Below are 13,131 nucleotides of genomic sequence, written 5' to 3'. Positions count from 1 at the left end.
GAAATAGGCTGTAACATAAAACGTGGAAAGAGAAGTGCTGTGAATACTATAGATGCCACAAGCTTGGGTGGACATTCCCTTCCGGCTCGGAGAGGATCAAAAACGCGTCATTCATTCAACGTTAACATGTTTTGTGCGCTAATGTTTCTGTTTTGATGAAATATCCACTTTGTTCATGGTGCAAGTTGCCCAGTTGTCATCCTTTCTCGTAGATATCTCTTTGGCGTTTGTGCCACCGACCGGCGCCGTGCACAGAGACGTCAGGCGCAGCCAAAGGGAATCGATAAGGGAACCGCCAATAAAATTGGCAAATGGTTTCCAGAAATCGAAACTGCGCCAACATGGATGCACGCGGCTGGAGCCTCGTCACGCCACAGGCCGCAGGATTAGTACTATTAGCCTTCTGCCAGCGGCATATGAAATAGTTCCATAATTACAACATTGTGACACGCTGGGCTGACGCAGGACGAGGCAGCACTGCTGTGTTTCTGCGTGGCCGCGTTCTAATTACACAGAGAGAACGGCCATGTTGTCACTTCTCATCTTCTGCTCTCTGAAATGGGTGGAATCCACCTGCTTGCCAGGTGTAGTGACGACAATATTTGAATCAGACAAAGTAGGACTGCTTGATGGAAATAATAGGTGTAAGTATCTTTGAACAAGGGACACATTTTTGCCCCGTATTTTGTGTACCGTCTCCAGGGGGGGCACATTGATACATTTTGTATATTAAAGATCCTAAAAACAATCTACTGTAGATTATTATATGCTACACTACCTGAAACTATTGTAGCTTTGTGCTATAGCTGACTAACAAATTAGTGTGAAATCTAACGAGAGAGCATCAATGATAAAACATTACATTTTTGACAGTAAAACAATATCCGTGCTGCAGACAGGAAAGTCCGGGACTGGGGAGAAAATCATCGGCCGCCTCCTGCCTCCCTAAGGGACATTGCTCGATCTTGCTGCCTTCGCAAAGCACTTAATAAAAGTCACAATCCCTTGAATACTATTTTAGAGAGATATACAGTAAGAACTTGTTTTTAGGCAATACATCTTCTAAGGGAAAAAATACTACTTTTGAGTATCATAAGTTTGTTATAAGACACAAAACTTCACAATACTAGTAAGTATAGCTGTCAAAAAGTTTGAATTGCTCATTGCAAGATCACTTAAGTTTTTGAATCTGAAATATGTTTTATTTCAAGACATTTTACCAAGACTATTTTGACTTGATCCATTGGAAGATTTTTTCTGCTCATTGTGAGCAAAAATAACGTGTACTGTTTTTTGCACTTGTTCAACCTGCTGCCATCAGGGAAGAGATTTCAGCCACACAAGAGCAGGACAAACAGAGTTACTGTTTTTACTTGTGGGCCAATAGGATACTAGATATGTCCCAATAGCTTACACTGTTTTTTACTGTTGCACTGCGGTTCCTACTAGAATCTAGGTATACAGTATATTTTAACATGTTATTTTTTGTTTGTATTGTATTTCAACTGCACCTAACAGAGCAGCCACATGTATTTTTGTCATGCTTTCATGTTTGACGACAATAAAGTGTTTTATTCAATCTATATTGTATACTGTAAGTCAAAGAGAAACTACCGTGTTTTCTGGACTATAGAACGCACCGGTATATAAGCTGCACCCACTACATTTTAGAGAAAGAATATTTGTTCCTTGGAGTATATGCCACAGATATATACATTGTGAAATTAGTTATTTACACAGAAAGATTCTGTAAATGTTTATTTACATACCTTAACTGTTTCCACATGGTGTCTGTAACACGGCCGTAAAACGGCTGATCAAACAAGACAGAAGTCATTGTCATGGACCCACTATTTGCGGAAGCTAGCTCTCCAATCAGCTAAACAAACTCAATAACTCCACGGTGACGTTTTGATGAATTTACTGAGGAATTTGTGAAACTAAAACAATACAAAAACATGCCATTGTTAATAATTCCAATACAGACACTCGTAAACATGTTAGCATATTAGCTAAGGCTAACGACACTGGCTTCATTACATTACGATAGTGCGTACAAATATGCATGAAAACACTCCTACACACATCACACACAGGGGACGGTTTAGTAAGTATGAATAGTTCTGGTTACATTGTAAAACTTATAAACGTTGCTTGGAGTAATGAATGAAGAATTGATGAGAGTAGAAAGGCTATGGGCGGCTCGAAGAAGGAACAGGATTTCTACTTCCGGTTGAAGGCTCAGGTAAACAGAAGGGCAATGTACACACACCTATTCACTGTATTTGTTTGTTGTTTTTAAAGCTATTTGCATCATGGCCGTCAGCGAAGAAAAATCCATAAATTAGCTCCACTGCTTGTTATAAGGCGCAGGGTAAAAAGTAGTGGCTTTTAGTCTGGAATTTACAGTAACTGAGAAAGAGGAAAACTGTAACAAATGAATAGTTTTTCAACTACACAAAAATGTCAGAATATACAGAAAAAAGGTAAGAAATACTATTTTAAACTGTTTGTGTGGACATGACCGGAGTATTGTTTCCATTAGGAAAAAAAAAGGGCTTTTACATAAAGGTTAGCCTGAAGAGGGGAGGCGGGTGATGCATCGACGCTAAGAGGCGAGCAGGGTGAATGCCACGGCTGAGAGGCTCTTCAGACGGTGAAAGCACAAAATGAAAGTTCAAGTAAAACCGCATCCCTCAAAACAAACATTTCTAAAACTCCCCGTGTAATACACCACATGGTTTCAATATTGTCTTGATATTGTTACACTGTCAATAGCATGCACCAGAAACTAATTACAGTTAACACAGATCTTACTTATGGCTGATCGGCATCAGAACACCGCTACTACTAACCCGTCCACGTTCCCTGTAGGTGTCCCAATACTTTAACTCCACACCACGTGTCAGAAATCACTAATCGAGCAAGTAACCAGCCGCAGAACACCGTCAATCAAAGTCGGGTCTGGCCTCTGTCGACCCGATGGCAGCACATAACATAAAACATCAAGGACGGATGAAAAAGACGTGAGTCGTTGACCGTTGTTAAAAATTCTAACAGCCAATTCCGTCGCGATTTAGGCTCGGTAATGACCGATGATCAGTAAGGACAAGGCTAGCGTGGTGATAGCTGAATACCCTGAGACTGTTAAGCTGAAACCAAGTCCATCGAGGAAACCCTTGTCAAATGTTTAGTTGCTGACAATTCGTTGTTAAACTTTCAAGAAGTCGAGAGCCGAGGCTGTTTACTGCTCCAGCTGTGAGTTGCAGGCGCAGGCATGTGTTTGTGAGTGCGTGTGTGTGTGTGTGTGCGCACTAGTTATCTTAGCATAGCTGCTAGTTTGGATAGTGAAGATACTAAAATAAGCTTTGTTTCTGTTTTGAGCAATGATTAATTGTGATGTGAAAGGTTTATTTCAAAACCTGTGTGCAACTCCATAAAAGTTGTTTTTGTGCATAATTTGTTAATGTAGCACATGCTAATTGCATAAACATGATATGTGTGAAGTATTGTTGTAAATGTATACCGGTACTAATAAGGTACCGTGGTACTAATGATTTAAAAAGGGTACTACACTGCTTCTGAAAGATACCGTTACTTTTTTCCCCCTGGAAATGACGGCGTGGTCATGTCGTGACAATGCTGGTAAAACGAGCAGACGCACGTTTTAGGCAACGCATACGCATGGTGTACTTATAAGCAGACAAACTGTGGGAAATAAGAGGAAGAATGAACGTATTTTGGCTGAAAAACAAACGATAAAAGTGAAGCTTTAAACACTGAAGCACCGCTCTGGATGAGGTGCTTAGCTCTTGCTAGCCATTAGCTAGCTAGCGGCTCATGTCCAGCCGCAATCGGCAGTGTTTTAGCTACTTCTAAATCACTAATCTTCGACGCCATGGCGACAAATAAACGATGTTTCTTACAAATGTCATCCCTGCAAGATGAGGAATAGCTAAACATGCTTCACTACACACCATAGGAGGATACAATAGCTAACCGCAAGCTTGCACTCCTTAATGTAAACAAATGCCAAGGGTGGGTTTATACAGACAGAGACTGTAACGATACCAAGTACAAGAGTCGTATTAAGTCCATACTACAATGATTACATTGATACTTTTTACTATCACAAAAATATTTTTGTCTTTTTTTAATTGTTTACAAACTCAGGAAATACGTAGAACACAGGAGAACTTTAATTATACAAAATATTGGCATTGGAACAACCCTAGTTTTAAGTGTTTCATCTGCACTTTTCTTTGTTTTGATGTCATGCTGTATATACTACACAAGTTATTTGAGTGTATTATAATTTCAATTTTAATTATAATTTGAAAAAATATGTTGTACAACTAGAAATAATCTTATTTATATTTTGTAAAAGCCTTTGTTAGTAGCCATTGTAAATATAAGTGCATAAATTAAGCTGTAATATTCAGACCTCTTTCAAGTTAGGTTTTTTTGGTTTGACTTTTTCTCTCTTGCTGGATTGAATCCCCTCCCTGGACTCTGTCCCAGACTTTCCCTAGAAGGAACTGGTAGACACACGAAGAATGTGACTAATATAAGGTTTTTTTTAAATCAATATCATATGTATACAGTATAGCAGGGGTGTCCAAACTTTTTGATTTGGAGGACGCATTGACCTAAAAAAATGTGTCTGGAGGGCCGAAAGCATGTCTTTGTTGTCCAAGTCTGCCGTGATTACAACACAGGAAGTAGTAACACACATTTGTTGCCACAAGTCGGAAGTGCGCTGGTAAAGAAACGTAAATCAATGCGCTGAAGAAAGAAGTTCCGGCAATGCTTAAAATGACCAAAGTACAGTAAATATTGTACATATTACATATTGTTACAAAGGTGTCTGTTACTACATTATATATATATACTTGCAGTGTGTATATAAAACGTTGATGGAGGGTTTAAAAGTTGTCTTAGCCCCATCTTCCAAGCATTTTTTTTTAATCATATTATTATTTATTATCTTTAAATCCTAAAAAGAAACATGTGGAAGATGCAGCTAATGGGAGTCAGCAGTGTAGCATTCAAAGCCCTCTAAAACAGTGGTCCCCAACCTTTTTGTAGCTGCGGACCGGTCAACGCTTGAAAATTTGTCCCACGGACCGGTGGGGGGGGTATTTAAAAAAAAAACTTTTTTTTTTTTTTTACATAAATAAATACAATCATGTGTGCTTACGGACTGTTTCACTGCAGACTGTATTGATCTATATTGATATATAATGTATATATTGTGTTTTTTATGTTGATTTCATAAAAAATAAAAAATAAACAATTTTATTTTTTTATTTTTTTATTTCTTGTGCGGCCCGGTACCAATCGGTCCGCGGACCGGTACCGGGCCGCGGCCCGGTGGTTGGGGACCACTGCTCTAAAACAACTTTAGGAAGCAACTTTTGCCGTGTAGCTTGTAGTGAAGCTTGCTACACTTCACTGGGGATATAACCTGTAGCCTAGCTTACTACATTTTCCAAGTAGCTTCCCCATCACTTGTATGTTTGAACCTAAAAATCATTATTTTTGATACTTAGCACCATCTTAAAAGGACGCTAACTTTGCTTATATTTGCACGCTAACGGTTTTTGCTGGCTTTTTAGCGCATACTGTATGTTTAAACCTAAAAAATCTTTAATTTTTTTTTACTTAGCACCATCTTGGAAGTATGCTCACATGTCTTATGTTGGTGTTAGCATGGTAATGTTTTATGCTAACTTTTTAGCTCATTTTGTATATTTAAACCTAAAAATCATTGATTTTGATACTTGGTGCCATCTTGGAAGTATGCGAACATCTCCTATTATAGCATGCTAACATTTTATGCTAATTTTGTATGTTTAGACCTACAAATCCTGATTTTTGATATTTGGCACCTTATTTTATTCTATTTATTTCATTTATTTAAAGACATATCTTTAAATTACACTATTGTTTATTCTGTTAACATCAGAGTCTGTTCTGCAAAATGGTAATCCCTAGAAGTGTATAGTTTATGGATCTGGACCCACAGTTAAAATATACATCATTATATAATACACAATATACGGTACAATACAATTAATTTCGAAATAATCTACCCACCCAATAACCAGTTACAATTTCAAACCAACCTTTTGAGGTTGACATTTACAGAGAAGAAAGCTTAAAATCCACCAGTCAGTCTCGATATCTCTTTATTCAAATTTGATTAAAAAGTTGGGTTTTTGAGATTTACAATAATCTTATCATACATACAGAGGTCACACCAAAATTATGCGACTAATGTGAAATCTTCAGCCTTAGGGAGTGTGCTAAATATACTAAGCATAACGTATCTGAGAAGTATGCTAACGTCTCTTATAGTAGCATCATATCGTTAGAATCCTATTGTTTTATGCTAGCTTTTTAGCAAATGTTGTGTAGTTAAACCTAGTAATAATGGATTTGGTAACTTAGACGTATGCTGGCTTCGACCGACCACTTGAAGCCTAATTTCTGTTTCACAATGTTGCAGTAGATGTTGGAGCTCATCTTTCCCTTCAAGGAACCACAGCTCTCCAGTGCCTGCAGCACTCATGCACACTGTAAGCACTGTTATCTTGACTTACATCTGCCAGATATTTAGACAACAATGGCGGTTTGTGGATCAATACTGCTAAACAAGCTGTACACTGACTACTCTAAAGTGGTGTACCTGGTCTCCAACCAGTAGCTCGTTAGCTACCGGGAGCTCGCCAGTTGATTTTGTGTAGCTCACCCAACATTTGCATAAACACTGTCTTTTTACAACTGTTCAATTCAGACCTATCTAATATCTGCTTCTGAATTACAGTACATTTGAAATATTACCAGTCATACAAATAAGACAAAAAAATAATTTAAAGTACCTTTAGTTATGATATTAAAAAAAAAAAACTAAACAGAAATAGATACAAATAACACAATTTGTTGATTTTTTAATACAAAATGTGAGTTGTGGATACCAACTTTGTGTCAATGTTCTGGAAACACAAGTTTATTCTCTCTTTTGTTTGGGATAAGCAATGAAAATAAAGTAGCCATTTTTATTTTGTAAAAGTAGCTTTGAGAAGACCCCAGTTCTACAGTATTGTCGCTTTACAAGATCGAATGAGATGCTTGCTGAAATGTGAGGACCGTACATGTTTTGGTGAAATACACAATATTATAATTGGGGTAAGGTTGATGTGTCAAAACGGTTGTTTTGTTCCGGAATGACCTGTTGGGGATGTCAGCAAAGTGCTTGTAGGCTACTGACGGGAACATATTCCTCCCACAGGCACTTAAGATGAAACAAAGGTAAAAGGAAGAAAAATATGACAAAACTCTAAAAACTTCAAAGAAACAAAAGCGTGTTGTTAACAAAAAGAAAAGAAATACCTTTCAACCGACCTGTCGACTAGCTTTTATTTTGGCGCTACCCGGCGCAGGGCGAGTCAAAAGAGGTCGGACCCGGGGAAATTAATGGTCCCTGGCGTCCGTCTTAGGGGGCTGAGGTCAAAGGTTGTGTGTGTGTCGAGTGAGACCAACCTCTCGTCGCCGTGAAGCCCAGCAGCTCTGTTTGATCTTCCAGACGACGGCGGCCACCAGCAGCAGTGACAGGAAGCAACTGTGGACGGACAGGAAGTCCAGTCAAAGAGAAGCTCGTAGACATAACTTCAATTTATCGCATTGCAACACACAAAACATGATAATTACGACTGTACCATTTCTTGCTTACCCTCCCTTATCTTTTCCCTTCTTTGTCTCCATCTTTAACTTTCTAAGTAAGCACCCCTCTTTTGCACTGTTCCCCGCAATCTAAAACATGGAATTGATCAACTGGTCTCTCAACGCAATTGACAAGATCTTCTCGACGAGAAGCTCATTTTTGGGGGAACCTGCGTGTCCTGACAGAATGTTTTCTGCTGTATATACGTGGGAGAAGTGGAAGGTCGTGTGCCTGGGGATTCTTTAAACATGCCTACTTGGAACCGCGAGAACCGGTCGTCTGCTCTGGTGTATCGGCAGGTTTGGAAGACGATGGCAGCTGTTCAAGGAGCCCAGAGGCAGCCTGTTTGGGATCGATGGGATGAACAGGGCTGTGGGCACTCAGGCTATTGCAATTTTTTAAAATGATTAACATCTCAGAGAACCTTTCCGCAAAATTATGTTTAATTTGAGAGGCAGAACTGATAACTACAGTTGACGATTGAATGCATCTGCTCACCCAAACTAAAACAATCCTTATCTACAATTTGTCCCCAGGCAGGGGTGCTGCTAGGGATTTTGGGCCCCATGAAAATAATCTTTACAGGGCCCCCTGTATTATAATTTCATCATCATTAGGGGCCTCTCTGGGCCCACCTCCATCATGGGCCCCTAGAATCCGTCTCCTTTACCCCCCCTTTTCGGCGCCCCTGTCCCCAGGCAAGCTCATGCTGTAAACACGCCCAGTGAGACCATTGCAGTTTTTGACTGTTGGGAGAGACCTCGAACGCGATGTCAGTCTACGGAATGCGGCAAAAGGCCGTGGCACCCAACAAAGCGACTTCCAGGCTTATGGACGCACCCATGGACTACTACTATACGGACACACATACATACATCCCAACAAATGTTCCCTCTAATGTGCGCGCCTGTGCAATTGCACACTGCTCACGCGTCCTCTGCGAACGACAAATCTATGCCACGCACAAAATAAAAAAAATTAAAAATAAGCGCATAACAATTTAATACTGACGGCCACAACAGAGAAAACAGTTTTCGTCATTACTGTTCAATTATTGTAACGTCTGTCGACGCGCTTTAAGGATGATTACATCGATCACTTTATTGAGCAAAACTCTATATCATTGGTTCTTAACCTGGGTTCGATTGAACCCTAGGGGTTCGGTGAGCCGGCCTCAGGGGTTCGGCGGAGCCTCCGCCGCGGAGGTCAAGACACAGCCGACTCATCGTGTAAATTAAAACTTCTCCCTATCGGCGTATTATGGATACCTCCAAACAATGTTCCCTCTAATTTTCCATATGTGTGAGCAAACGCAAAAACTCCTTGAGCATTCAATGATGAATACCTCGACAAAATCATTGAAATTCAGCAGAGCCAGATTCAACAGCAACTCTTCAGAACAACAACAATCTCAACGTTTTGGTGTCGACAAATGGAAAAGTATCCAGTTATTGCTAAGAAAGCCCTGGGATTTTTTATACCATTTGTTACAACATATCATTGCGAGCAATCCTCTTCGAGGATGCTGGACATAAAAACGAAGAAAAGGAACAGACTTTGCTGTGAAAATGACATAAGTGGCACTTGCCAAGGTAAAGCCATGCAAATCTGAACTGGTCTCTCAAAGGCAACAGCAGAAGTCACACTGATTTGCAGGTGTGTAATTTGTTGTGAATTCATGCACTGTGTTGGTTTTGTTCTGTGAACAAGGTGATGTTCATGCACGGTTCATTTGGTGCACCAGTAAAAAACATATAACTTTGTCTTGAATTTGAAAAATGCATTTAATTGTTTTTTCACTATCAATCAATCAATCAATGTTTATTTATATAGCCCTAAATCACAAGTGTCTCAAAGGGCTGTACAAGCCACAACGACATCCTCGGTACAGAGCCCACATACGGGCAAGGAAAACTCACCCCAGTGGGACGTCAATGTGAATGACTATGAGAAACCTTGGAGAGGACCGCATATGTGGGTAACCCCCCCCCCCCTCTAGGGGAGACCGAAAGCAATGGATGTCGAGTGGGTCTGACATAATATTGTGAAAGTCCAACACATCAGCGAAAGTCCAGTCCATAGTGGGGCCAGCAGGAACCATCCCGAGTGGAGACGGGTCAGCAGCGTAGAGATGTCCCCATCTGATGGACAGGCTAGCGGTCCACCCCGAGTTGGGAGCAGAGTAGAAAAGAAAAGAAACGGCAGATCAACTGGTCTAAAAAGGGAGTCTATTTAAAGGCTAGAGTATACAAATGAGTTTTAAGATGAGACTTAAATGCTTCTACTGAGGTAGCATCTCTAACTTTTACCGGGAGGGCATTCCATAGCTCTATAGCCCGCAGACTTTTTTTGGGCTCTGGGAATCACTAATAAGCCGGAGTTCTTTGAACGCAGATTTCTTGCCGGGACATATGGTACAATACAATCGGCAAGATAGGCAGGAGCTTGACCGTGTAGTATTTTATACGTAAGTAGTAAAACCTTAAAGTCGCATCTTAGGTGCACAGGAAGCCAGTGCAAGTGAGCCAGTATAGGCGTAATATGATCAAACTTTCTTGTTTTTGTCAAAAGTCTAGCAGCCGCATTTTGTACCATCTGTAATCTATTAATGCTAGACATAGGGAGGCCCGAAAATAAAACGTTACAGTAATCGAGACGAGATGTAACGAACGCATGGATAATGATCTCAGCATTGCTTGTGGACAAAATGGGACGAATTTTAGCGATATTACGGAGATGAAAGAAGGCCGTTTTAGTAACACTCTTAATGTGCGACTCAAACGAGAGAGTTGGGTCGAAGATAATACCCAGATTCTTTACAGAGTCGCCTTGTTTAATTGTTTGGTTGTCAAATGTTAAGGTGGTATTATTAAATAGATGTCGGTGTTGAGCAGGACCGATAATCAGCATTTCCGTTTTCTTAGCGTTGAGTTGCAAAAAGTTGGCGGACATCCATTGTTTAATTTCATTAAGACACGCCTCCAGCTGACTACAATCCGGCGTGTTGGTCAGCTTTAGGGGCATGTAGAGTTGGGTGTCATCAGCATAACAGTGAAAGCTGACACCGTATTTGCGTATGATGTCACCTAGCGGCAGCATGTAAATACTAAAGAGTGCAGGGCCAAGAACCGAACCCTGGGGAACTCCGCACGTTACCTTAACATAGTCCGAGGTCACATTGTTATGGGAGACACACTGCATCCTGTCAGTAAGATAAGAGTTAAACCAAGACAAGGCTAAGTCTGTCATCCCAATACGCGTTTTGATACGCTCTAATAAAATATTATGATCAACAGTATCGAAAGCGGCGCTAAGATCAAGAAGCAGCAACATAGATGAAGCATCAGAATCCATCGTTAGCAATAGATCATTAGTCATTTTTGCGAGGGCTGTCTCCGTAGAGTGATTTGCCCTGAAACCGTACTGAAAAGGTTCACAGAGATTGTTAGACGCTAAGTGTTCATTTAGCTGCTGTGCTACAATTTTTTCGAGGATTTTCGAGATAAACGGAAGGTGAGACACCGGCCGGTAGTTTACCAGGAGATCAGGATCGAGGTTAGGTCTTTTGAGTAGAGGATGAATAACCGCTTTTTTGAATGCTAGGGGAACAGTGCCAGAGGAAAGTGATAAGTTTATAATATTTAACACTGATGGACCTAGTAATACAAAAAGCTCCTTGATAAGTTTCCCAGGAATTGGGTCAAGTAAACATGTTGTTTGTTTTGTCCCATTTACACATTTTGACAATTCCTCCAATGTTATTTCATCAAACAGAGAGAAATATGAAACTGGTAGGGTTCGGTACCTCTAAGAAGGTTAAGAACCACTGCTCTGTATTGTCGGCCATAAGCACATGACCAAAACATTGGTAAAAAAGTTTCTATCTAGCAAAACTCGTCATTTTCTGCCATACAAACCAGACCATAAACCAACTTTGTCATCTGTCATATCAACAGCAGCAGCTCGCTCTTTCTCACTTCGCCAGTGATGCGTTTACAGCCACACAAAAGTCGGACAACTCCAACACCACACAATGTGTAATTCCAGGTCGTTACACTGTGATTTACCAATCAAATGTGTGCTTATTCTACTGTCATTTATTAAGAATCTTAATCCATAAATATTAAACATGAAAAGCTGTTATTATATTAAAGAAATACCAATAAAAGGATATATTTTGCAAACAGAAAGTTACAAGAATGATCCCATGCTTACATCTCATTGTGCAACATGTGAATGTTTTAATGGGAACTAAATGCGATGTCTGAAAGGGGTACACATTATTTCCAAATCAGGACCCCCACTCAGACATACAATACTAGTACATAGTTCATGAAAAAAAATGTTTATTTTAAATGTAAGTGGGCCAAATCACTTATATTAGAAAATAATCTCATGGTAATGACTGCTGTCATTTGATTATGATAAAACATTTAACTTGTTATTTAGTCAGGTGTAGCCACAATGTGCACGTCTGATGTCGCTCACATGTGCTCTACTGAATGTTTAAGAAGTTTTTGCGTTTGCTTACACACATGAAAAATTAGAGGGAACATGCGGTGCTGCACACCACGCGGTATAATGGACAACCCTCACATCACCCAGTTGCAAGTCTCGAGTTTTGAACGTAGTAATATGTGCTTAAGTTGCTTGAGGTTTCTTCCTGGCTTCGATTCGAACCGAACCCCCTACCCTCTCATAGGAGCTGCTTTCCCCCCTACGCCCTCCCCCATGTTGGCCTTTCCTTCCTACCTCTTTACAGGGCCCCGCCTGTTGACGACCCATCCTGTTCCGTCTACCCCTGTATACGGTCTGTCTGTTCTTGTACTGAAAACAAGGTTTACTTTTTAAGTGCAATGACGATAAAGTTCTCATTCCACGTCACTAGACAGTGGTCTCACATGACAGGGGAGGCGGAGCTTAAGGAAAGTACATCACTTTGCACTTTCCCACAAAATGCCCGAGGGGTTTGAAAGGTGAAGACTTGTCATGTCTAGAGTGAGTGCGTGTGACAAAAGGACAGGGAAATAAAGTGCGTGTGTGCATTCAAACACATCATCAACATCTCTAGCAATCTGAACTTCATTCGGCAACTGTCACACCTCTCGCTGATTTCCTGTCAGAATTCACGCTGTGTTCCGCCTCGCACCTTATAGATTTCAGCACTTCAGTGGAAAAAGACTCAAAACGAATGTTTCAGCAGAGGTGTCATATTTCATTCAGCTGCATTTGCGTGGAATACAAAATAAAATAAAATAAAACACTCAACATGATGGCAGATGCTGAACAGAAGACAAAAATGTTTACAAAAACATGGACGAAATAGTTTGATGTTAAACAAAGTATTAACTCGTCTTTCATATTCTTCAACGTTAACTTCAGGTATGATGAAGATTCCAAACAGT

At 40.3% G+C, this 13,131-nt stretch overlaps 1 protein-coding gene across 1 annotated transcript in view; it reads right to left on the bottom strand.

The window, feature by feature from the left end:
* Positions 1-13,131, bottom strand: part of LOC133646714 (attractin-like) — a 194,973-nt gene that overhangs the window by 47,174 nt on the left and 134,668 nt on the right. The window contains exon 26 of the mRNA XM_062042410.1: positions 7,546-7,624. Within this exon, the coding sequence (XP_061898394.1) occupies positions 7,546-7,624 (79 nt within the window). The remainder of the gene's footprint in view (positions 1-7,545; positions 7,625-13,131) is intronic.

The sequence above is a fragment of the Entelurus aequoreus genome, linkage group LG03 (genome assembly GCF_033978785.1).
Source record: "Entelurus aequoreus isolate RoL-2023_Sb linkage group LG03, RoL_Eaeq_v1.1, whole genome shotgun sequence".
NCBI lineage: Eukaryota > Metazoa > Chordata > Actinopteri > Syngnathiformes > Syngnathidae > Entelurus > Entelurus aequoreus.
The sequence above is the reverse complement of the archived record's forward strand: the minus strand, read 5'-3'. Positions and strand labels throughout refer to the sequence as shown.